The sequence below is a fragment of the Schistocerca americana genome, chromosome 1, assembly GCF_021461395.2.
Source record: "Schistocerca americana isolate TAMUIC-IGC-003095 chromosome 1, iqSchAmer2.1, whole genome shotgun sequence".
In the NCBI taxonomy this organism is placed as follows: domain Eukaryota; kingdom Metazoa; phylum Arthropoda; class Insecta; order Orthoptera; family Acrididae; genus Schistocerca; species Schistocerca americana.
The window spans coordinates 853,417,548-853,445,024 of NC_060119.1; the positions used below are offsets into that span (position 1 = coordinate 853,417,548).

Sequence of the window (27,477 nt, forward strand, 5' to 3'; positions counted from 1 at the left end):
CATCAATAGATATTCTCCTTCAGTATTTACAACAGTCTGCCAACGGTGGGGTAACTTTTTCGATTCCAGGACTGTAGAAATCATGTGCTTTTGAGGCGAGGAGCTAGTCGAGTCATATTAAGAGTGTATTTTAATCCAGAAAGGAAGTACTTTGAAGGTTGTTTGATAGAGAGCGGAACAGGTGAAAATCCGGAGGCGCAAGACCAGGTGAATAAGGTGGGTACGAAACCCAACTCCTGTATAGTGTTTTTCGTCAGTCTAGCAGAATACGGGTGGGCGTTATCGTGGAGTAGCATCGCTTCAGGCAGTCTTTCTGGTCGTTGTTCTTGGCGTGCGTCTTCAAGACGTCTCAGCTGTAAAAAATTACAGTGAACGTCAACAGTGGTGACTACGCCTCGGGGATGCAATTCGTAGGACACCACATCGTCACTGTTCCACCAGATGCATAACATTATCTTCCGTGGCTGTGCGCAGGTCTTTGTATGGGGAATTGCTGCCCTTTTTTGGCCCATCCATCCTTTTCTTTTCCTGATGTTGGCATAAAGACACCATATCTCGTCACCAGTAACGGTGTTCTTCACGAGCCAAGTGACGACGAGCACGCAGAGATGCAAAAATGGCCACCTGCTAATTTTTGTGATTTTCGCTTATAGCACGTGGTACCCATACAGTCAATTTCTAAAACTGCCCCAAGCATGCAAGTGGCTCACAATGGTGGAAGGATCACAGTTCATCATATGGCTAGTTCTCGAGTATTCTGATGTGGATCATGGACGATTCATGCGTTTAAACGATATTCATCTAACACCGAAGGTCTTCCTGAAGGTGGACAGTCACTAATAACAAAACGATCCTCCTTAAAACGAAAAAAACCATTCTGTTGCCGTGCTCTATCTAATCGCATTATCCCCAAACACGGCCCAAATGTTTCTGGCTGCCTCCGCTGCTGTCACCCCTCTATAGAACTCAAACAGAAGAACATGTCCGAAATGTTCAGATTTCTCCACTTCGCTCTCCATTTCCTAGCGTCCACAGCTCCAGTCACTATCTCCAAATGACAAAATGACAACATGTAAACTCAAATAGCACCGACAGTGAACTACAAAGAAAATGGGAATGGATAAATAAACCCACAGCAAAGGGAATATCTATATGCAAACCAGAAAAGCTACGAACTTATGAACGAACTTAATACTGATGGAAACTCTGGGCCTCAGCCATATTATCCATGATGGTGACCTATTGTACTTTCTATTTTTGAGTTCACTGTCTAGGAAACCCTGTCGCTAGGGACAAAAATTACGACCCAACGCATCTCTGGTTACGCCCGTGCAATAGTTTGACGTCTTTCGTCATTCAGTGTCGGAACAATAATCGAACTTACACATCAGTATGATTTACCAATCAAAATTGCGAAAAGAAATCACCACGATAATCTGATAAAGTAACTCAGTTGTAAGTTTAAAGGAAATAATAATGACTAAATGACAATAGCATGAATACTGGTCTCTTGAAGAGAAGCATACATGCGCCAAGAAGTTTCACCTTCTTTCTAAAATGCCTCACCAGATTCATGCTAGAACAGACACTGGAACAAGTGCTGAGTCAATTACATAAAACAAATGTGACTTTACTACGACACGTTACATCAGTATTTAATAAACGCCCACTCTGAACGTTACACACACGGTCGCAGTGCACGAGTGGTGATTCACATAAGAAAAATAAAGCCATAACAGAGGGGCCGGTCACAACACTGGCCATACATCAGGCGCCATTTTCCGCGGCTGGCGGCGCCCCATCAGTCGCAGCTGACGCCAGCCGGGTGTTGGCAGGGCACCATAACGACCCCCTTATGCCGCGAGTGAGCTAACAAGTAGCCAGCGGGGAAGCAACAAGTAGGAAGCGGCGCGGCGGCGCGCAGGCGCACTGCCCTCCAGCTTACCCAGGTATCTGTTCCACTCGGCGAAGTCCCGGAACGCCGACTTGACGGTGGTCGTGGTGGTGGTGGTCGCGTGGGAGTACCCGCGGGGCGAGGCGCCCCTCACGGCGGCGGCCATGTCGCTCGCTGATGGACTGTGCTGCCCGCTCGCGCGCCCGCTAGGGATTGTCTGCGGTGGGCCCCGCTGGCGGTCCGCAGCACCTTGGCGCCGTGTTTTTCGCTAACCTAGTCTCGGCGCGTGCCAACTGCTGAGTCGCGCCGCCCAGAATAGCCGCACTACAGCCGGGGGCTACCCCGCTGTATCGCCTCGCTTGTTGCTCTACGGCTCCCCCGCCGTTATTTCCGACGCTGCCGCGTCCCGTGACCACGGTAAATGCCGCTTCCTCCCTCCCCCTCTGACGGCGCACGACCTTCGGCGCACATACGCACGCTGACAGTTCGCTCTGGCGCGCGTCTTTAAAGAGCTCGAGGGACACGCCGATCAGTAGCCGCGGAGGTCCTGGCGCTAGCGGCTGATTCTTGCTTCTACGAGGCGCAGGTGTTGAGGCGTGTGCTATATAGTGACTCCCACAGAGACGGGTCGCCCACGGGCAGCGCCGTATACAGACACGGTCGGTCGCCCAGGTCAACTCCCACTGCTGCCTGCCACTCAGTCGGTTGTTCTGAAACGCACTGCCGCTGGATCGCTCCACTACGTATCGGACCTTTAAAAAACACGCGGTGGTTGGTCGCTCTCGAAGGGAAGGGTGGTTGAGAGACACAGAGGGAGTATTCAATAGCCTAAATTCAAAGGCAGATTGGCACCACTGCCTCACTTTCTTGTGCTCGACGTGTCTCGTTAGGGGAGTCCCCAAAACTGTGAGACCGAACAAGGTGGCGCAATGGTTAGCACACTGGACTCGCATTCGGGAGAACGACGGTTCAATCCCGCATCCGGCCATCCTGATTTAGCTTTTCCGTGATTTCCCTAAATCGCTCCAGGCAAATCCCGGGATGGTTCCTCTGAAAGGGCACGGCCGATTTCCTTCCCCGTCCTCCCCTAATCCGATGAGACCGATGACCTCGCTGTTTGGTCTCTTCCCCCAAACAACCCTACCCCCAAAACCGTGAGCTCATTTTTTGGTGATTTGTGTTGTGCGGGCATTAGGCCGTAGTTCAAGGCTAGCTTCTGTGCCTTACATTTCATCATCAGAAGCTGTGAAGTGTAGAAAGCCAAACTGTTTATACAAGTTGTCCCAGGAGGAATAGTCAATATTCAAGGACATGACAGAAATGCTCATTTGAAACTGCATATGGACCTAAGCCCTACTCCGAATGATTTCTGAGATAGAAAAAATGTAACATACATTTGTTTTTGAGCTAGTGGCGCGCAAGTACGTATCCTACGGGCCCAGCCTCTTTGACGTTTTGTTCTAGCCCAACCTACCTCGTTGTTTCCGACTACTTACGAGTAGTCCGTACGGCCTTCCCCTCGCTGATTTCAGTCGTATTGACAGAATGTGTACAGAACGACTAGGACTTCAGCATGTGTAAGTAAGAAGACGCAATTTCAACCTTTCTCGAGAAATTCGAGTTTGAAAATTTTTGGCACCCTTAGATGCTTTCTATGCGTCGGTAATATGCAACGAGTCCGCAGCCGAGCCAGTCAGCGCTTAGTTCCATATGCGCGTGACTCTGGAGCGAATCTCGCTGCTGGTTCACAAATGATTCAAATGGCTGTGAGCACTATGGGGCTTAACACTGAGGTCATCAGTCCCCTAGAACTTAGAACTACTTAAACCTAACTAAGCTAGTGACATCACACACATCCATGCCCGAGGCAGGATTCGAACCTGCGACCGTAGCAGCAGCGCGGTTGCAGACTGAAGCACCTAGAACGGCTCGCCACAACGGCCGGCTCGCTGCTGGTACAACTACTTTTTGTGAGTTATCTGCATCAATATTTGCTGCTATGCTTCGATGTGCGTGGTACGCCTTGAAATTGTGTGACGACCGAGAACCGTTTATGAATGTAAACAAAATTAAAAAAAAAAATCATGGACTTGCACAGATTCGGCGTTCCTTATATCTGCTGTATGTCGCGATATTTACTGTTTTCCACGTTCCTACGATCAGTATCGTCCTGATTCGTGCAGTGCAGCATAGGTTACACATTATATTTTTCACAAAAAATGTGGTCACAATAATGTAAATAAAATGACTACACTTATTTGATTGAAGGTTCTCGTGTATCCTTTTTTTTATTTACAACATCCTTACGAAAAAAAAGAACTTTTCCTCGTTTTTTCATGTTAAAGATTACGAAGAAAATAAATGAATGATTAGAAATTGAAACAACATATTTCATGCTAATAATAAATCAGTTGTTGGAATTACGTGGGATTGAAAACTAAAGTATCGGCTATAAGATTCGACCTCGTGCATATGAAACTCAAGTGCTTATTTGCTCGTCTCCGGATCCCCTAAACACTAGCGGCTCTACAAAGTCTACAGCATACGCACGCCTATAATTTTCACAGTTAAATTTCTCAAGAACAGTTCAACTTCCTGTTTACATGTTAAAGTCTTGGTCGTGCCCTACGCATCGAATCAACATGAATCAAATCTGTGAGGTTAAGTTCGGGATGTCTTTTTGCGATTAAACTAAATCGCTGAACGTGCGTTTGTCCATGGCGTGTTGTGAGTGAAGTAGTGGGAGGGTTTGAGAGTGTAGTCTATCGGAGAGAAGCGTCGGTTACCTGCGTTTGTAACGCGCTGGATACAAGGCAACACATCTACACTAATGAAGAATATGCACCTATGGTGTATGTCTACGTCTTCTGCGACAGTGGTGCTGTTGCTGTCGAAGAATAGCGTCTGACCTTCCCGACATGTCGAATTCCTGAACGTAATGTGTTTACCAGAGTTTTCAGCACATTGCGTGAAACAGGTTTTCTTCCAAGCTCCCATTTTTCTTCTGAACGCGTAGTTCAACAACCTGCGCAAGAGCAACAATAATGCAGCGTAGTCCTACTACCAGCAAATGGTGACTTTCTGCACGTGTCAATGTCCCACGAACAAGCGTATGCCGAACTTAACATGTGGAAAACTTTTACCTATTTCATATAAAGCGTGCCCACAATCTTTGCGGCAATGCCACACGACTTGAATTTTGTCCTGGTTAAATGGCAATCGTCATTTGCTTCCGTTAATAATATTCACGTTTACACGGAATGCTGCAATCGACTACAAGTGTAATAATCATCGCTGGTTGCAGGAAAATCCAAACGCTACAGGGGAAACCAATAAGTTCATTTTACGATCAACGTTTGGTGCGAAATGATCGGTAACATACTGATAGGTCCACTAAGTTTTGAAGAGCGAATGGTGGGACAGAATTACTTGCATTCTTTTTTTAAACTTTATGTTTTAAACATCTTGAGAACGCTACTTTGGGCACGCGGAATGTAGTGTGCTTCCAGCATGACGAAGCCTCTCCACATTTTACCACAAGTATGAGGGAACATCTCGACTGCATTTAGCCTAATCGCTACATTGTCGTGGTAGTACAATAAACTGTCCATCAAGATAAGATTTTTGTTTCTATGGTCGTATGAAGTCTGAGGTGTATAAAGGAAATGTGAGAAGGTGAGATGACCTGCTTGGTCTCATCATAGACGCTGCTGACGTCATTACGGAATATGTCGAACTTAACTTGTGGAAAACTTGCACCTCTCACAAGTGATACATGTTTTCCCAAGAGTGCGCATTCGAACATTTATTGTGAACTGTACAACTGGTGTAATGTGACTTGAGCCATAATGCTTAGAGGTCAATATGTTAAGAATCCGTATTTTTTAAATTGGCACTTTGTGAAATGCGTGTTGTAATGTTCACTAACTAGAGCATATGTGTAAACCTGACAATGTAACAGAAAATAAATAATGATATAAATTAAATGTGCTCTACATCAAAAACTGTTCGAAATAGGGCGTATGTCCATATCAAGCTTTTTTTAGCCGAGCGGTCTATGGCGCTGCAGTCATGGACTGTGCGGCTGGTCCCGGCGGAGGTTCGAGTCCTCCCTTGCCATGGATGTGTGTATTTGTCCTTGGGATAATTTAGGTTAAGTAGTATAAGCTTAGGGACTGATGACCTTAGCAGTTGTCCCATAAAATTTCACACACATTTGAACATTTTTTTCCTGTCATATCACTGCATACTGACCGTTCCTCCTGGAAGTAATCTGAAACTACTATATAGCCTTTGTAGCACCTGGTAACGTCTACACCATTAGGAGACGGTTCTTGGACTACGGCCTAAGGCTCGTGTAACAAAAATCAACAGGAATGCAAATACCGGCGGTGAAAGCCAGCAATGTATACACAGGGTGGTCCATTGATAGTGACCGGGCCAAATATCTCACGTAATAAGGATCAAACGAAAAAACTACAAAGAACGAAACTCGTCTAGCTTGAAGGGGGAAACCAGATGGCGCTATGGTTGGCCCGCTAGATGGCGCTGCTATAGGTCAAAAGGATATCAACTGTGTTTTTTTTAAATAGGAACCCCCATTTTTTATTACATATTCGTGCAGTAAGTAAAGAAATAGGAATGTTTTAGTTGGACCACTTTTCTCGCTTTGTGACAGATGGCGCTGTAATAGCCACAAACGTGTAAGTACGTGGTATCACGTAATATTCCGCCAGTGCGGATGGTATTTGCTTCCTGATACATTACCCGTGTTAAAATGGACCGTTTACCAATTGCGGAAAAGGTCTATATCGTGTTGATGTATGGCTATTGTGATCAAAATCGCAACGGGCGTGTGCTACGTATGCTGCTCGGTATCCTGGACGACATCATCCAAGTGTCCGGACCGCTCGCCGGATAGTTACGTTATTTAAGGGAACAGGAAGTGTTCAGCCACATGTGAAACGTCAACCACGACCTGCAACAAATGATGATGTCCAAGTAGGTGTTTTAGCTGCTGACGCAGCTAATCCGCACATCAGTAGCAGACAAATTGCGCGGGAATCGGGAAAGTCAAAAACGTCAGCGTTGAGAATGCAACATCAACATCGATTGCACCCATACCATATTTCCATGCACCAGGAATTGCATGGCGGCGATTTTGAACGTCGTCTACAGTTCTGCCATTGGGCACAAGAGAAATTACGGGACGATGACAGATTTTTTGCACGCGTTCTATTTACCGACGAAGCGTCATTCACCAACAGCGGTAACGTAAACCGACATAATATGCACTAGTGGGCAACGGAAAATCCACGATGGCTGCGACAAGTGGAACATCAGCGACCTTGGCGGGTTAAGGTATGGTGGGGCATTATGGGAGGAAGGATAACTGGCCCCCATTTTATCGATGGCAATCTAAATGGTGCAATGTATGCTGATTTCCTACGTAATGTTCTACCGATGTTACTACAAGATGTTTCACTGCATGACAGAATGGCGATGTACTTCCAACATGATGGATGTCCGATACATAGCTCGTGCGGTTGAAACGGTATTGAATAGCATATTTCATGACAGGTGGATTGGTCGTCGAAGCACCATGCCAAGACCCGCACGTTCACCGTATCTGACGTCCCCGGATTTCTTTCTGTGGGGAAAGTTGAAGGATATTTGCCATCGTGATCCACCGACAAGGAATGACAACATGCGTCAGCGCATTGTCAAGGCATGTGCGAACATTACGGAAGGCGAACTACTCGATGTTGAGAGGGATGTCGTTACACGTACTGCCAAATGCAGTGAGGTTGACGGGCATCATTCTGAGCATTTATTGCATTAATGTGGTATTTACAGGTAATCACGCTGTAACAGCATGCGTTTTCAAGTTCACAAAGTTACATGTATCACATTGAAACAACCGAAATAAAATTTTCAAACGTACCTAAGTTCTGTATTTTAATTTAAAAAACCTACCTGTTACCAACAGTTCGTCTAAAATTGTGAGCCATATTTTTTGTGACTATTACAGCGCCATCTATCACAAAGCGAAAAAAGTGGTCCAACTAAAACATTCATATTTCTTTACATACTACACGAATATGTAATAAAAAATGGGGGTTCCCATTTAAAAAAAAAAACGGAGTTGATATCCGTTTGACCTATTGCAGCGCCATCTAGCGGGTCAACCATAGCACCATCTGGTTTCCGCCTTCAAGCTAGAGAAGTTTCGTTCTTTGTAGTTTTTTCGTTTTACGCTTATTTCGTGAGATATTTGGTCCCGTCACGATCAATGGACCACCCTGTATATGAAGATGGTATCTGTTCTTTCGGACATGTCCGACTGGCTGAGGGCGGTTCAGTCAGGCCATGACGTCGGTTTGGGAGACAGTATGGAGCATACCCAACCAATGACAGAGATATACGTGTATGCTTAAGGCTCGTTTTGCAAACAACTGTCAGGTGTCACGAAGGTTATTCGTGCTTGCTGTACTGGGACAATTACCAGCTTTCGTTCTCTGTTCTCTTGACTGCACGTTCCATTGACGATGTAATTAGAACTAATTTAAGTACAAACTACAATTTCTGCTATCAATCTGGAGCTAAAATGGTAGTGACAACACGAACTCCAATCACGAACAAACGTGACTTGAAGGTAGTATGATATTTTGTTTTATAGTCACTCGGACGCAGAGGTGAGTAATTGCATGCCGAGCATAGCCCAATAATTCCTTCTTTCATCAGCATTAGAATGTAACGACATAACACTGAGTAAGGATGCCATATTTAACAGTAGGGCAGAATTTCCGTTATTCAACGTTAAGTAAAAATTTTGCGGACTGTGCTACTGCTATTCGTTGCAATGTCCTCCAACTCGAGTTCGCTAGTCTGGCAACGCCACTGGCTCTTCTGCTGTCGAAGTTGAAGCTGTATTTTACATTCTTTGCCGTGGACGCTTTATGCTAAGCTCCCCGCCACTAATAGAGCGCACTGGTCACTTTGGAGTGCCATAAATGGTGTAGAGTTGGTGCCAAGCTGCCACGTGGCCGCCCGACGCTGACATGAATCATGAAAGCGGAGTGGTGTGTATAACCCAGTCGGATGAACGAAATCAGTGCAGTAAGATGGGTCGACACGGAGACGTGACATAATGATAGCAAGGAGTTTTCGTGTTTGTCCCTGTCCATCACCAGACTGTGAATGAAGTTGCCCGATGTGTTGGTGTAACACTGCAGAATGCCCGCGTGTCTACATGGACCGGTACTCCATTTGCACCCATGTATAACACAGCATAAGAACAGTGGCGTACGAAGACCCAAATGGATAGGGCTAGAAAGCGAGGCAAGAGCAAACGGTTTCAAACCCAGCAGCAATTGCTTGCTGTCAGTGAACACAAGCCCATCTCAACCGGTTCCCGAGCGAACGTCACGAAGGGAACTGCATTCAGTGGGTATACGGAGTCGGGCGCCTCGCAAAAGGCAGTTTCTCACAGTGGCATATAAAGCTGTAAGTGTTCAAAGGGCCAAACAACATGGACAGTAGCTGACTGGGGGAATGTAGTGTGGTTCGGTGAGCAGCGATTTTTCCTCTATTCAAATGATGCAAGGCGTCGATGCAGCGAAGGGCCAACGAAGCGTTTAAACCACAGTGTGTGGTCGCTGTAATTCAGGCAGGATATGCTTCAGAGATGTTCTAGGGGTGGTTTCGTACCGTGACTAGGAGGAACCCACACACAGAGGTTAGCACTAACATAAACCATGATGTTTATTTCAACGTCCTCAGTCACCAAGTTGCAATTTCTTTTTCATCGTCGTAATTAGTGTGCTGTGGATACTCTCATCTTTCAAGATGAGAACAGCAGTGTTCAAAGAGCATTCGAACACCCTATCGTATTCTACATCTACATCTACGTTTATACTCCGCAAGCCACCCAACGGTGTGTGGCGGTGGGCACTTTACGTGCCACTTTCATTACCTCCCTTTCCTGTTCCAGTCGCGTACTGTTCGCGGGAAGAACGACTGCCGGAAAGCCTCTGTGCGTGCTCGAATCTCTCTAATTTTACATTCGTGATCTCCTCGGGAGGTATAAGTAGGGGGAAGCAATATATTCGATGCCTCATCCAGAAAGGCACCATCTCGAAACCTGGACAGCAAGCTACACCGCGATGCAGAGCGCCTCTCTTGCAGAGTCTGGCACTTGAGTTTGCTAAACATCTTCGTAACGCTATCACGCTTACCAAATAACCCTGTGACGAAACGCGCCGCTCTTCTTTGTATCTTCTCTATCTCCTCTGTCAACCCGACCTGGTACCGATCCCACACTGATGAGCAATACTCAAGTATACGTCGAACGAGTGTTTTGTAAGCCACCTCCTTTGTTGATGGACTACATTTTCTAAGGACTCGTCCAATGAATCTCAACCTGACACCCGCCTTACCAAAAATTAATTTCATATGGTCATTCCACTTTAAATCTTTCCGCACGCATACTCCCAGATATTTTACAGAAGTATCTGCTACCAGTGTTTGTTCCGCTATCATATAATCATATAATAAAGGATCCTTCTTTCTATGTATCCTTCTTTCTATGTATTCGACTGGCCCACTAAATAACACGATTTTCATATCATAGAAAATATCTGGGACTATTTAAAACGGCGAGCGAAATGTAGCAATTAACATACTTGCAATTTGGGAGTTCCACGAGATCAAATCACCAATGAGTTGCTCCAGCCGAATATAGAATATCTGAAGAATTTCTTGGACTCTGTTCCTCTCCAAATTGAGGCTGTTCTCAAACTCAGAGGCACTGCTAAGCCGTATAAGCGTGACATCTCCTGGAGGTTTTGCTTACTTACAATGTGTTTACATAGTTGTAGTTTCTAAGCAAATTCCGAAAAATATAATCGCCACTAAAATAATTATAAAATATGAATATATTAAACAGAATATTCGAAAATGTATTCACCAAGTAGTCCCTGTTGCACCTTGTCGCTAACTACCTTCAGTGCTATTGTCAGACAGTGTACACTACTGGCCATTAAAATTGGTATACCACGAAGATGACGTGCTACAGACGTCAAATTTAACCGACAGGAAGAAGATGCTGTGATATGCAAATGATTAGCATTTCAGAGAATTCACACAAGGTTGGCGCCGGTGGCGACACCTACAACGTGCTGACATGAGGAAGGTTTCCAACCGATTTCTCATACACAAACAGCAGTTGACCGGCGTTGCATGGTGAAAGGTTGTTGTGATGCCACGTTTAAGGAGGAGAAATGCGTACCGTCACGTTTCCGACTTTGATAAAGGACGGATTGTAGCCTATCGCGATTGCGGTTTATCGTATGGCTCTCGTTGGTCGAGATCCAATGACTGTTAGCAGAATATGGAATCGGTGGGTTCAGTAGGGTAATACAGAACGCCGTGCTGGATACCAACGGCCTCGTATCACTAGCAGCCGAGATGACAGGCATCTTATCCGCATGGCTGTAATGGATCGTGCAGCCACGTCTCGATCCCCGAGTCAAGAGATGGGGGCGTTTGCAAGACAAAAACCATCTGCAAGAACAGTTCGACGACGTTTGCAGCGGCATGGACTATCAACTCGGAGACCATGGCCGCGGTTACCCTTGACGCTGCATCACAGACAGGAGCGCCTGCGATGGTGTACTCAACGACGAACCTGGGTGCACGAATGCAAAACGTCATTTTTTCGGATGATTCCAGGTTCTGTTTACAGTATCATGATGGTCGCATCCGTGTTTGGCGACATAGCGGTGAACGCACATTGGAAGCGTGTATGCGTCATCGGCATATTGGCGTATCACCCGGCGTAAATGTATGGGGTGCCATTGGTTACACGTCTGGGTCACCTCTTGTTCCCATTGACGGCACTTCGAACAGCGGACGTTACATTTCAGATGTGTTACGGCCCGTGGCTCTACCCTTCATTCGATCCCTGCGAAACCTACATTTCAGCAGGATAATGCACGACCGCATGTTGCAGGTCGTGTACGGGCCTTTCTGGATACAGAAAATGTTCGACTGCTGCCCTGGCCAGCACATTCTCCAGATCTCTCACCAATTGAAAACGTTTGGTCAATGGTGGCCGAGCAACTGGCTCGTCACAATACGCCAGTCACTACTCTTGATGAACTGTGGTATCGTGTTGAAGCTGCACGGGCAACTGTACCTGTACACGCCATCCAAGCTCTGTTAAAGCCCAGGCGTATCAAGGCCGTTATTACGGCCAGAGGTGGTTGTTCTGGGTACTGATTTCTCAGGATCTATGCACCCAAATTGCGTGAAAACGTAATCACATGTCAGTTCTAGTATAATATATTTGTCCAATGAATACCCGTTTATCATCTGCATTTCTTCTTGGTGTAGCAATTTTAATGGCCAGTAGTGTATTAGGCAGTTTCATTGCTACACCGGGCTATGAAGTGCCAGTGAGACAAGCACGGTTCCTGGATTTCTTGGTTGGCTTCCAAACGCGATGGTTACGTCAAAGCAAAAATAAGCAGGGGCGCCCCGCCCCGCCCTCACTACGCGTTGCGCCACTCACAAGCCGGCTGCAGCCTGCGCGCCCTGTCCCTCACACTTACCGCCCCGCCCCGCCACTGCCACCTCCTCACAGCCTCCACACTGCGTAATTGCAGCATCCTCTTTATAGCTGTATCAGCGCTTCTGTCTGCGAAATTGAACAAGGGCGTACTTCTGGAATACGAAAGTCCTTCAGCGACGTGCGAAGGGATACATAAAACGATAAAAAGGAAGATTCACATTATTTTCGTGTAATAAGCTAGCTTGAATATCAATCTGACAAACCACTACCAGTCGCCCGTAAATTTCTTTCTACAGGGTAGCCCTATATTAAAAGGTACGTGCCGTATTTTGAACATCCACTATGTGTAGGCGTAGACAGCGCCTCTATTTCCAATATTTTATACGTAACTTTGTGCCTGGTAGCTCTTCGCTGCGTCCTGGTGCCTGTAATGCGGAACACCCGGGCTTGGAAATGTTAATTCCCTACCATTCTTCGCTCCTCAGCAGCATCGTCAATGACGTTTGCACAGGATGTTTAATAATAAAACAGAAAAAACTATTTACAAACGTGATCCAAAATGACATACTGAAATCGATCGCCACACGGTTACTAGATCCGCCGCCAAAGAATTGTTCTAAATTGCATCAAAAAATGGCTCTGAGCGCTATGGGGCTTAACTTTTGAGGTCATCGGTCCCCTAGAACTTACAACTACTTAAACCTAACTAACCTGAGGACATCACACACATCCATGCCCGAGGCAGGATTCGAACCTGCGACCGTACCGGTCGCGCGGTTCCAGACTGTAGCGCGTACAACCGCTCGGCCACTCCGGCCGGCGTCAATTTTTAGAACAGCAATATCTTAAACTACAACAACTAAAAGTAACAACTCATATACTTACAAAATATTTTCAAAGATGCTCCTTCTCCACAGACACTGGACTTACATCCGGCAGCTGCTACTATGATTCTCAAGACTTACTGTTCAGTTCTTGTGGTCTGTATCTCAATTGAATTAGTGTTCTACGTGTTGCCTCCTTCGAGAAATGATTTGAGAGGTATCTTCTGGTAGACCTTCCGGGATGTAAGGTCGTGGTCCATGAAACTCTTCAGCTCCTAACGTTTCGTCCAGAGCTGCGCTGGACATCTTCAGAGGGGTGTTTCTCCTCCGATGAGTCTTGCCGACGAAACGTTAGGAGCTGAAGAGTTTCATGGACCACGACCTTACATCCCGGAAGGTTTACCAGAAGATATGTCATCCGGTCGTGAAAGCTTCCATACTATGATTTGAGAGGTGTTACATAAAATCGCACGTAGTATTTGAATAATTAGGAAGTGAAAGAATATTTCTAAACTTCTTCTTCTTCTTCTTCTTCTTCTGCTGCTGCTGCTGCTTCTCCTATTTCCTTTACAGCCTCGTGTGGGGGCTTACGCTCTTCAACAATTTTCTCCATTCAGCCTTCTCCAGTGCGGTTCTTCGCCATCCTCTTCCACTTCCTCTATCCATCGCACTCATGTTCTTCCTGCTGACATCTATTCAGAAACCTTTATGTTGTACTTTCACCGTCCATCCTAAGATAATGTCAATGACCTCTGGCAAGCCGGCAAGGGGGGGCCGTGACACCCCTCCCGCCCCCCCCCTCCCGCCGCCCCCCCCCTTCCGGGCACAATCAGGTGTTTTTCTTTCAAGAAAATGACTTAAGGGTCCGTATTACGAGGGTTTCGAACAGAGACGGAACTCAAACTTTTTTATAGTTATTTATAAGTCACCATTCCTCTTCCAGAATATTAAAAAAACTTCATAACCCCCCTTCCCCCGCCTCCAACGCTACAAATCATGGTACGGACGCTCTTGACTGGTTGGTTGGTGGTTAGCGGCAGGAGACCAAACAGCGAGGTCATCGTCTCGGCGCTTTTGACCGTGCCAGGCTATCCTCCTACTGTTTTCATTGATCTTACAGCGTCAACTCCTTGTACAACGAAGTCGAACTCAGTTTCCAAGCTTGGTACAGGAAAATGCGATCAAGAAGTTAACAGCAGGCTTAAAAAAATGTTCAAATGTGTGTGAATTCCTAAGGGACCAAACTACTGAGGTCATCGGCCCCTAGACTTGCACATTACTTAAACTAACTTATGCTAAGAACAACACACACCCATACCCGAGGGAGGACTCGAACCTCCGGCGGGAGGGACAGCGCAATCATTGACATGGTGCCTCTAACTCCGCGCACCAGGAGGCTTATTCAAATACCTGTGGAACCATGGAGAGCAGAGAGCAGGTAGGGACGCTTATGGTGGGTGGATAAGTCTCTCTGCATGAGAGCGACACTGTTCCTTCGTTAGCAGTACAATTACTTCCTAATATGTAACCTAGCCTAACCTGCAAGACATTGTTATCTGATTTCCTTTTAGTAAATGTATCAAATCCACCAAGATTTTGAACATATTCCGTGCACTATTAACGGATATTTTTGTGTCATTAAGCTACGTATTTCACTACACCAAAATATTTACAATGGTCTTGATGGTATAAAGAGTTACAAAAATCGGCCGTAGTCAAGCGATACTACATTACAGAGAGAAGGGGATAAAATAAATCTAAAGGTGGCTCAATACAACCACCGGCAGAGTAACTTTAATATAATTACAGAAACAAACGGCACAAACAATTCATTCATTTTCGTACTAAAAATCTCTTTCGGCTGTGATACAACTGTACCGTGGATTCTAATGCCGTGGCAATGTTATTACCAACGTTTCAGGCCTACGGCATAGCAATTCTTTCAACACGGTCAGCGTCAGTTCTTTAGTTCACGGAACTGAAGTAGAGCTCTTTCCTTCACTGTCGGAAGGTTATCTCGACGGTGATAATGGCAGTTCGGAAGGATTAAAAAGAGAGACACACCCACTGTGTATCAAGTGTTGGGACGACGTAGACTTGGAGTCATCTACGGAGGCTAAATAGCCATTAGTACGAAATTTATGCAGGCGCCATGTGGGGAAAAAATGGTTATGTCTTGGATAAGTGGGCGGACGGTGGTAGAGTTAAAGACGGATAAGAACCGACAGAGAATGTTTACACTGTTGTAGCTTTCATGTTCTCCAAATTAGTGCTGTCATATTTTCTTGTGCATCCGCATAAATATTTCAGGCGATTGCGGGAAGTGTAATCCTTGGATAAACCATTCTCTCAGGACAAAAACTGTGATCGACGATTTTTCTTCAAGTCGTCCTACCCAGTGACAATCCTTTGATCATCTCCATCTACAACTACAATACGCACCGGCAACTGACAGGTTGTATAGCAGATCTCTGGTCTGTGGTTCTCTCTGGTCCGTGGTTCTCAACCTTTTCGATTCAGCGTGCCCTTGTCTATACACGTAGAGCCACCTACGAATTACAGAGTGTATTACCATAACGACACGTATGGCGGATTACCTATGGGCTATTAATCACCGGTACCAATAAACGGTGGATGCTGTTCCATACTCATGCACGCACCGTTTCTAAGGGAATGTTTTTCCTTTGAAAAAATTGGCCTTTTTCTTGTGCAGGGGGGAGCCTCTCGTGTCGCTGATCACATTTGTCCACTCTCTCTTCATTTACAGTCCGCCCCGATAGCTGAATGGTCAGCGTGACGGACTGCTGTCCTAAGGGGCCCGGGTTGGATTCCCGGCTGGGTCGGGGATTTTCTCCGCTCAGGGACTGGGTGTTGTGTTGGCTTCGTCATCATTTCATCTCCATCCGGCGCGCAGGTCGCGAATGGGGCGTCGAATGTAATAAGACCTGCACCAAGGCCGGACCTGCCCAAACGCTCATTTCCATTTTCTTCGTTTAGATAAATGAACAGCACGTAAGCTAAATCTGCGTCTACATCCCGCAAGCCACCTTGCATGCGTGGCGGAGGGTACTTTCTGTGCGACGGTCACAGCCTCCCTTTCCGGTTCCATTCGAGAATGGTGCGCTGCAAGAACGATTATTTGTAAGCATCCGTGTGAGCTCTAACATCACCTTCATGGTCTTTTCACGAGATATACGCAGGAAGACCCAATATATTTGGTGAATCTTCTAAAAACGTACACCTTCCAAATTTTAACAATAAATCACACTGATGTACAACGCCTCTCTCGCGACGATTGTCGATGGAGTTAGATGAGCATCCCCCTGACCCTTTCTCGCTTACTAAATACTCTTATTCTTTGGATGTTCTCCATTTCCTGTATCAATCCTATCGGATATGGATCTGAAATGGACGAGCAATACTTAGTTATCGATAGACTGAGGGTTTTTTACACTACCTCCTTCGCTGGTGGAGTATACACTTACTGAGGATTCTTCCTGTAGTGACGTATAGCACTTACCGCGAGCGTATCTCTCGCCTTTCCGCTCGGGTACTCTAGAGATTTAGCTTGAAAGACCCGCCGGTTCAATCTGTCACGCGCACGGTAAACAGGCAAATGCCCTCTTGCGTAAGGCAGGGGCGTGTGGAGCTTCGGCGGCGGCAGGGAGGCAAGAGGTTGCCGGCGAGTGTGCTTCGGTGGGTTGTGCTGATTTTTGACAGTTGTCTTGAGTGGCTTTGGACTTGGGTTCAGTTATGAATTCGGTTTTAAGTGTTGCCAGCATCAGGTAGGCAGGTATTGAATCCTTTGGGTTGTTGGAGTTGTGACTAAGTTTCATGTGGTTTTAGGTGCTGCTCATTTCAACTTGACACCTGTTGAGCACATTTGAGTTGTAGTTGTCGACTGGATTTTCATGGGTTTTGTGTGTGTGAAATCTTATGGGACTTAACTGCTAAGGTCATCAGTCCCTAAGCTTACACACTACTTAACCTAAATTATCGTAAGGACAAACACACACACCCATGCCCGAGGGAGGACTCGAACCTCCGACAGGACCAGCTACACAGTCCATGACTGTAGCGCCTGAGACCGCTCGGCTAATCCCGCGCGGCTTCTTGGGTTTTAAGTGCTGCATTGATTAGCCAGGCAGCTACAGGCATAGCTAACGTCGCTGCATAATTTGCTTTTTATATATTGTAGATTTAATTGCTGTGCAGCTCAGGCTAACAGCTTTTGAGTTTATTAGCAAGGCAGCAGGTTGACGTTGGTGGTCCTCATGGCAGTCGTGAATTGAGGGAGCTATTGCCGATGTTTACCATTTCTGGCGTTGCACTCCACGGGGATTACACTTCGGCGATTAGGTAATTGTCCGTTATTAGCGGCATGAAATCCTTTCGCGTCGGAAAGCATCGACGATAATAGTTTCAGGACGTCATGAAAGAAGTATATCCTTCAGGCTTGCACAACTGCAGTTAGTGTGCCCCCTAGTGGCCCAAGTAGGTTCTCGGTTCTGGCCATTCATTTCTTTGCTGAAATAAGTGGTTGTTAAGGTAATGTAATTGGGATAATTCCCCACCCCTCCACTCAAGAATTCCTCGTGGGATCGTGCTCGGGTTACACATTAAATCTCAGTCGGGCATCTGCCGTCTCTGCGATTACTTTCATGTGGGTGCTCCGCTTTGAATGGGGGAAGATCGATTAGTAATCAGAACACAGAGACTGACCACAGATTGTGGACTTCCTGTAGAATTCTACAGGAGTGAACTACCAAAAACATAGCTGTTCTTCCCAATTCTGTGCACTGAAAAGAACGCCGCCGGGTACTGGAGCAGATCAAGAGGAGGGACATCGCAAATTGCCTGTCACAATTATTGTGACGATTGCCACTACTGACAATACTATGAAGTAGTACGCCCTCAGTACTAGTGGTACGTGGGCGACCTCGAGCGCGGCGCTGTGCAGAGATGCAGCTGATGAGGAAGCCGCGCTGGCCTGGGCTGGGCTGGCAGAGTGGGCGGGAGCGCTGGCCGCCCTCCAGGCGATGACGGCCGCTTCCTGGCCGCGCTGAGCCCCGGGGCGCCACGGCTCTCAAAGCCCTCCCACACACGAGCGACGGATCACAGCGAGCCGGCGAATGGGCCACCGAACGTTTTGCACATCGCACCTGTGCGAGCAAATCGCAGCAATCCAGCACTGATCGTTGCTCGCGTGGAAATGCCAGACAATCCAAGGGATAGCTTGTGATTCGCGCTTGCAATATTGCTGCCTGTCTGGTTAGCAGCGACATGTGGCAATATGGCCCCGACTCGTTTCTCTAGTTCAGTGGTTCCTACCCTTCGTCGGAGGAGGAGATTAGTGTTCAACGTCCCGCCGACAACGAGGTAATTAGAGACGGAGCACAAGCTCGAAGTAGGGAAGGATGGGGAAGGAAATCGGCTGTGCCCCTTCAAACGAACCACCCCGTCATTAGCCTGAAGCGATTTAGGGAAATCACGGAAAACGGAGTAGGTATTAAAATCCATGTAGAAGAAATAACAACTTCGAGGTTCGCCGATGACAATGTAATTCTGTCAGAGACAGCAAAGGACTTGGAAGAGCAGTTGAACGGAATGGACAGTGTCCTGAAAGGAGGATATAAGATGAACATCAACAAAAGCAAAACGAGGATAATGCAATGTAGTTGAGTTAAATCGGGTGATGCTGAGCGAATTAGATTAGGAAATGGGACACTTAAAGCTATTTGGGGAGCATAATAACTGGTGATGGTCGAAGTAGAGAGGATATAAAATGTAGACTGGCAATGGAAAGGAAAGCGTGTCTGTAGAAGAGAAATTTGTTAACATCGAGTATAGATTTAAGTGTCAGGACGTCGTTTCTGAAAGTATTTGTATGGAGTGTAGCCATGTATGGAAGTGAAACATGGACGATAAATAGTTTGGACAAGAAGAGAATAGAAGCTTTAGAAATGTGGTGCTACAGGAGAATGCTGAAGATTATATGGATAGATCACATAAATAATGAGGAGGTATTGAATAGAATTGGGGAGAAGAGGAGTTTGTGCCACAACTTGACTAGAAGAAGGGATCGGTTGGTAGGACATGTTCTGAGGCATCAAGGGATCACCAATTTCGTATTTGATGGCAGTGTGGAGGGTAAAAATCGTAGAGGTAGACCCAGAGATGAACACACTAAGCAGATTCATAAGGATGTAGGTTCCAGTAGGTACTGGAAGATGAAGCAGCTTGCACAGGATAGAGTAGTATGGAGAGCTTCATCAAACCAGTCTCGGGACTTAAGACCACAACAACAGCTACAACAACAACAACAAGGGAAAACCTAAATCAGGATGGCCGTACGCGGTTTTGAACCGTCGTCCTCCCGAATACGAGTCCACTGTTCTAACCACTGCGCCACCTCGCCTGGTAAACTTTTGTGAAATCGTTACCTCTGAATGCAGTCAGGTATTAGCTACTAGCCCCCCCCCCCCCCCTACCCACTCATTATCATGGTTAGCACTTAACTAAACTACGAAACGAAACAGATACTGATTATTGAACCATGGACTAATGAGTCAACGAAACAATTGGTACTGCCTATTTCTACCAAACTTTTTATGGAATTACGGAGCAATTCTCACTGCATCGTGAGTGCTACTACAACTCCGTCACTTCATTTGAAAACACCCAAGTTAAAATGTGTTCACTGTACTTACTGCAAGTTAATTGCTTGCTGGACTCCTTATTTCTGAATGGCAGAGACTGAAAGACTTCAGACTCCCAATGTTTTGTGTGTGACCACTATCACCAATAATAATAATAATAATAATAATAATAATTCGTTTGCTCTAAGGCGCTGCAGTCATGGACTGTGCGGCTGGTCCCGGCGGAGGTTCGAGTCCTCCCTCGGGCATGGGTGTGTGTGTTTGTCCTTAGGATACTTCAGGTTAAGCAGTGTGTAATCTTAGGGACTGATGACTTAGCAGTTAAGTCCCATAAGATTTCACACACATTTGAACAATAATTCGTTTGGGCCCAACGGTAGTGTAGTACACATTTTATAGTTGCTTATGTCTTTTGCTGTCAGTTCGTTCGTTTATTGTTGCGAAGTGAATAATAAAGCAGTTTCTGGCCCACTGAGGGACTACCTGCAACTCGGAGAAGTAATTCTTCTGAGATATTTAAGCATGTGTGAAACACACCGTTCTGTCCCAAAAGTTCCGACACGGACTTTATTCCTGTCGTACAAGCAACATCGGCACAGTAACTACGGTGTCAGCTTGAACTAACAAGTGTAAACAACAGATGTGCGTTCGACCAGTCAGCTGTGAGCAGGAGCCGGCCGAAGTGGCCGTGCGGTTAAAGGCACTGCAGTCTGGAACCGCAAGACCGCTACGGTCGCAGGTTCGAATCCTGCCTCGGGCATGGATGTTTGTGATGTCCTTAGGTTAGTTAGGTTTAACTAGTTCTAAGTTCTAGGGGACTGATGACCTCAGCAGTTGAGTCCCATAGTGCTCAGAGCCATTTGAACCATTTTTTTGTGAGCAGGCGGTGTTTGTAGTAGACGTGCCGCGAGTTGACTAATGCGCAATACGCATACAGATCTTTTCTGGAAAAAATTATCCTAGGTAGCGAGATTTGGCGATATCAATACATAAGTAGCTCTACAAACTGCACAGATTCACATGAAGGATCTGCACTTTGATTACATAACCAGCATTCAAGCCATCGTGGGTTAAACAACAAGGATTTTTCAGACTGTTTCAATTGGCCGAATGAAACTTCTTACTTAAGAGCAGGGGAGCAGGTTGTTTATGTAGGCACCTGAAGCAGTAAAACCATCTTCTTAACATTTCTCTATTTAATATTAATCTAGCCTCGGTTTTGTTGTCACAAATGTATGCTGCAAACTACGTGTGTAGTGGGTGGTATATATGGTGATGATGATGATCATATATTCGTTTCACAAGCTGCACGGCCACCACACTGTGTCATATGTAAGTGCTAGTATTTGAAGGAAAAAAGTGCTTATCGGTTACTTATGTAATCGACATCAGTCTTTCAAAAGTGTCTTGGTGGTAATGAGCTTTTAAAATAACTGTAACACTCTCTCCCCTATTTCTCGATAATACAAAACGTGCTGCCATTCTTCGAGTTCTGTCGACGTACTCCGTTAATTCTATCTGGTAAGGTTTCCACACCGCGCACCAGCACTCCTAAAGAAGACGTACAAGCGTAGTGTGGGTAGTCGCTTTAGTCGATCTGCTGCATGTTGTAAGTGTCTTTGGTTGGCCTTCCACACAGCATTTTCTATGTGTTCTTTCCAATTTAAGTAGTACATAATTGTAATTCCTAGATATTTAGCTGAATTTACAGCCTTTATATTTGATTTATCGTGTAACCGAAGTCTAAGAGCATCCTTTTAGCACTCATGTGGATCATCTCAAACTTTTCTTTTATTAGGAACAATTGCCAGTTTCCGCACCATATAGACATCTTATCTACAACGTTTTCTAATTGGTTTTGATCTTTTAATGACTTTACTAGACGATAAACGACAGCATCACCTGCAAACAACCTAAGACGGCAGCTCAGATTGGTTCCTAAATCGTTTATACAGATAAGGAACAGCAAAAAAATGGTTCAAATGGCTCTGAGCACTATGGGACTCAACTTCTGAGGTCATTAGTCCCCTAGAACTTAGAACTAGTTAAACCTAACTAACCTAAGGACATCACAAACATCCATGTCCGAGGCAGGATTCGAACCTGCGACCGTAGCGGTCTTGCGGTTCCAGACAGCAGCGCCTTTAACCGCACGGCCACTTCGGCCGGCTAAGGAACAGCAAAGGGCCTATATCACTACTTTGGCGAATGCCAGAAATGCTTCTGTCTTACGCGAAGACTTTCCGTCAATTACTACGATCTGTGACCTCTCTGACAGGAAATTACGAATCCAGTCACATACTGACGATATCTCATAAGCACGCAAATTCACTACAAGCTGCTTGTGAGGTACAGAGTCAAAAACCTTTTGGAAATCTAGAAATATGGAATCAATTTAATATCCCTTGTCAATAGACTCAACACTTGGTGTGAGTAAAGAGCTAATTGTGTTTCACAATAACGATGATTTCTAAATTCGTGTTTACTGTGTGTCAACCGATCGTTCTCTTCGAGGTAATTTATAATATTCGATCACAATATGTGTTCCATAATCCTGCTGCATATGGATGTTAACGATATGTGCCTATAATTTAGTGGATTACTCCTATTACTCTTTTTGAATATTGGTGTCACCTGTGCAACTTTCCAGTTTTGGGTACGGATCTTTCGTCGAGCGAGCGGTTGTACTGTAACTGATTGTTAAGTATGGAAGTATGGAGCTGTTCTACCAGTATAGTCTGAAAGAAACATCAGTGGTATACAGTCTGGACCGGAAGACTAGCTTTTATCAAATGATTTAAGTTTCTTCACTAATAGGAGGATATCTACTTCTAAGTAAAGCATGTTCTTGTTCTTGATTCGAATTCTGGAATATTTACTTTGTCTTCTTTGGTGAAGGATTTTCGGAAGGCTGTGTTTAGTAACTCTGCTTTGGTAGCACTGTCGCCCTTAGTATTTCCACTGCCATCGCGCAGAGAAGGCATTGATTGTGTCTTGCCGCTAGCACACTTTATTTACCACCAGTATCTCTTTAGATTTTCTGCTACGTTTCGGGACAAAATTTTGTTGTGGAAACCATTATAAGCATCTCGCATTGAAGTCTGCGCTAAATTTCAAGCTTCTTTATAAGATAGCCAATCTTTGGGCTTTTGCGTTGGTTTAAATTTGGCATGTTTTTTCCATTGTTTTTGCAACATTGCTCTTACCTGTTTCGTGTTTCATGGAAGATCAGCTCCGTCCTATGTTAGTTTGTTGTTGTTGTTGTGGTCTTCAGTCCTGAGACTGGTTTGATGCAGCTCTCCATGCTACTCTATCCTGTGCAAGCTTTTTCATCTCCCAGTACCTACTGCAACCTACATCCTTCTGAATCTGCTTAGTGTATTCATCTCTTGGTCTCCCTCTACGATTTTTACCCTCCACGCTGCCCTCCAATACTAAATTGGTGATCCCTTGATGCCTCAGAACATGTCCTACCAACCGATCCCTTCTTCTGGTCAAGTTGTGCCACAAACTTCTCTTCTCCCCAATCCTATTCAATACCTCCTCATTAGTTATGTGATCCACCCATCTAATCTTCAGCATTCTTCTGTAGCACCACATTTCGAAAGCTTCTTTCTCTTCTTGTCCAAACTATTTATCGTCCATGTTTCACTTCCATACATGGCTACACTCCATACGAATACTTTCAGAAATGACTTCCTGACACTTAAATCAATACTGGATGTTAACAAATTTCTCTTCTTCAGAAACGCTTTCCTTGCCATTGCCAGCCTACATTTTATATCCTCTCTACTTCGATCATCATCAGTTATTTTGCTCCCTAAATAGCAAAACTCCTTTACTACTTTAAGTGCCTCATTTCCTAATCTAATTCCCTCAGCATCACCCGACTTAATTTGACTACATTCCATTATCCTTGTTTTGCTTTTGTTGATGTTCATCTTATATCCTCCTTTCAAGACACTGTCCATTCCATTCAACTGCTCTTCCAAGTCCTTTGCTGTCTCTGACAGAATTGCAATGTCATCGGCGAACCTCAAAGTTTTGTTTCCTTTACTGCTTGCTCAATATACAGATTGAACAACATCGGGGAGAGGCTACAACCCTGTCTTACTCCCTTCCCAACCACTGCTTCCCTTTCATGTCCCTCGACTCTTATAACTGCCATCTGGTTTCTGTACAAATTGTAAATAGCCTTTCGCTCCCGGTATTTTACCCCTGCCACCTTTAGAATTTGAAAGAGAGTATTCCAGTCAACATTGTCAAAAGCTTTCTCTAAGTCTACAAATGCTAGAAACGTAGGTTTGCCTTTCCTTAATCTTTCTTCTAAGATAAGTCGTAAGGTCAGTATTGCCTCACGTGTTCCAGTGTTTCTACGGAATCCAAACTGATCTTCCCCGAGGTTGGCTTCTACTAGTTTTTCCATTCGTCTGTAAAGAATTCGTGTTAGTATTTTGCAGCTGTGACTTATTAAGCTGATAGTTCGGTAATTTTCACATCTGTCAACACCTGCTTTCTTTGGGATTGGAATTATTATATTCTTCTTGAAGTCTGAGGGTATTTCGCCTGTTTCATACATCTTGCTCACCAGATGGTAGAGTTTTGTCAGGACTGGCTCTCCCACGGCCGTCAGTAGTTCCAATGGAATATTGTCTACTCCGGGGGCCTTGTTTCGACTCAGGTCTTTCAGTGCTCTGTCAAACTCTTCACGCAGTATCATATCTCCCATTTCATCTTCATCTACATCCTCTTCCATTTCCATAATATTGTCCTCAAGTACATCGCCCTTGTATAGACCCTCTATATACTCCTTCCACCTTTCTGCTTTCCCTTCTTTGCTTGGAACTGGGTTTCCATCTGAGCTCTTGATATTCATACAAGTCGTTCTCTTATCTCCAAAGGTCTCTTTAATTTTCCTGTAGGCGGTATCTATCTTACCCCTAGTGAGATGTTAGTTTATTTGGTGCAAATCTCTCAGTTGCTGTCGACACTGTTTCTCTGAATTCAACCCATATCTGGTCTACATTTACATTGTAATTCGGAAGGAGCAGGAATGCTTGAAGCAAATTTATATCTGCTTTTTTGAATAGATATATTTTCGTTTATTTTTGGTAGATTTGGGAGTTACGGTATTAAGTCTCGCTAGGACAACCCTGTGTTCACTTATCCCTAACCCGTTTGGATGCTCGTTAGTAGGTCAGGGTTATTTGTTGCTAAGAAGTCAAGTGTGTTTTCACAACTGTTTGCTATTCGATAGGTCTCATGAACTAAGTGCCCGAAATAATTTTCAGAAAAAGCGTTTATCATTATTTGGGATGATGTTTTATGACTACCTCCGGATTTAAACATGTATTTTCGACAACATATCGAGGGTAAATTGAAGTCACCACCAACTATAACTGTATGAGGTGGGTACCTGTTTGAAATTACTCAAGTTTACTTTAAACCTTTCAGCGAAGTTCATGTTAATATTCACGATACACTGGACCCAATCTGAAGATTTTCAGTTATTTCTGACACAATTACAGGTATTATTGTTTATAACTTATAAACAGAAAGACCTCCAGGTGCAGTAATATTGTCATTTTAATTTAAATCTATTGCAGCTGTGCTCGAGTCCCGTATCGTTTCTTATAATCAAACTCTCCCTTTTTCATTTTAGAACAAGTTACTCACAGCATTTATAAAGACACATCGAAATGGAAAAACAAATTGTGCACTACAACTACGATAAAGTGACACTATACGACCAATGAATACACAAGGAATTGATGACTAACGAACGAAATACGAATTGTATTAGCACACTAGAAAGATTTGCACAAAAAAAATTGGCATCGGTGAAAGATGCAATATATTTCGTAAAGTAACCTACAGCTCCCAAGAAAAGTATTTAAAAACAAGTGTAATAAATTACAATTCACGTTTATTTTTTTATTCTTTGCAAGCGATATCGTGGATATACAGGGATCAACTGCGAATGCTGCTAAACACAGCAGATCCTTTTCCATGGCAGAACTTCTCGACACAGTGACGTTCCTAATACTGGTTGAAAATGCTACGCAAATCGCTCATGTATGGCGAGGGACCGAGTGCGGCGATATCGCACGCGACCCTCCACACCTTGTTTGTGGCGCTTTGCACACAATAGCTGCACCTTTCAGACAGCACGACACGTCTTCAAAAAACGGACCCACACAACAGTGCCTCCGCTCATGCGTCCACCTCCTGCGTTCGCGTTCGGTAGGAATTGTGTCCATTATAATCGTCCTTTGGACGCTGTAACTCTTGTCACTTCCCTCGCTTACAAAGACAATTTGGAAAGAAATTCCGCCTTGTACAAGACACCGTTTGTCTATTTATACTTTACTCAAAAATGACAAAGTAAACAAGATTTTCAACGCGCCTAAAACAGCAGGAAACAGGACTACATCAGAAATCGGAAGGAACACTCCAACAATGCGTTTTTCAGTCATAAATTGACGAAAAACATAAAACTGAAAATGTCGTGTTCTTCGAACATAATACGCTGTATAATGTATGACGCATATAAAACTAAGACCGCAAAATAATTACACTCGTTATGAGAGCCTTATGAACAGTTGTACCTCTATCTCATTTTTCAAATTAGTGTTATGGGCATAATTCCAGTGTAGCACAAACGTACAACATGTCATGGCTCAACAGTGTAATATGAGTATACAACTATATATGCAAACCAACGTAAAATTTAACGGCTAATTATGTCTCCCATAGCAACATGAATAACTTAATGATGAAATTCATACAACTTCTACAAGATGTTATCATGTGATATTACTTTCCAGAGAGAAAACATACAAAAACCAACCGAGGATTACACAGAAAGCGCTGAAATAGGCTTGGGTAAAGAAAAAATGAACTAATGGTGTCTTGCATAAAGCAAAATTTCTGCCCATTTTTGTACATTCTTAACGATGCCGTGATAGCGGATCACATGGGTGCGGTGTTGAGAAAAAAGTACACTATTTCTCAAGAAATTCAGAAGGTTAGAAAGTCGTTCCGTCCATGACTGGACTGAACAAGGAAGTCGATAGTATCCTTTCAGAATGGCCTAACTTGGCATAAGCACAAGTGATTTAGGTAAATCTGAAAACCAAACCGAGGATGACCGTTCCGGGAGTGGAAGTCAGCCCCTCGAGAATACGAGTACAGCGTTTTAAGCGCTGTGTCGCTAAGCTCGGTTGGACGGTTAATGTGTAATCTCCTGTCAATAGCACTACCTCAACTAGTCAAGGATGGAAGAGAGAATCGTCTGTGGCCTAAGTGAAGAGACTAAACGCCGACGTTTTCGTCTGCTAAATGATGTAAGGAGCGCACGAAAATCTAAATATGGATGACTGGACGAGGAACTGAACCCCGATCTTCCAGTATAGGTAGCTTATGAGTCTATGCAAAAGAGTGAGAAAAACATGTCCTATCGACGTTGAGTCAGTTTGGTGTATGAAATTCTGTTCCACACTGCTTGGTCGTCTTTCGGGGAATTTG

General features: G+C 44.7%; 1 protein-coding gene across 4 annotated transcripts in view; it reads right to left on the reverse strand.

Annotated features, from left to right (window-relative positions):
* LOC124613439 (leupaxin) overlaps positions 1–27,477 on the reverse strand; it is a 482,569-nt gene that overhangs the window by 245,674 nt on the left and 209,418 nt on the right. The window contains exon 1 of one of the 4 annotated variants that reach the window (XM_047142144.1): positions 1,946–2,435. The exons of 2 other annotated variants lie outside the window; for them this stretch is intronic. In XM_047142144.1, the coding sequence (XP_046998100.1) occupies positions 1,946–2,060 (115 nt within the window). In that variant the 5' untranslated portion in view covers positions 2,061–2,435. Of the gene's footprint in view, positions 1–1,945; positions 2,436–27,477 lie in introns of those variants that run through there. One more of the 4 variants, XM_047142173.1, reaches the window with a different exon arrangement.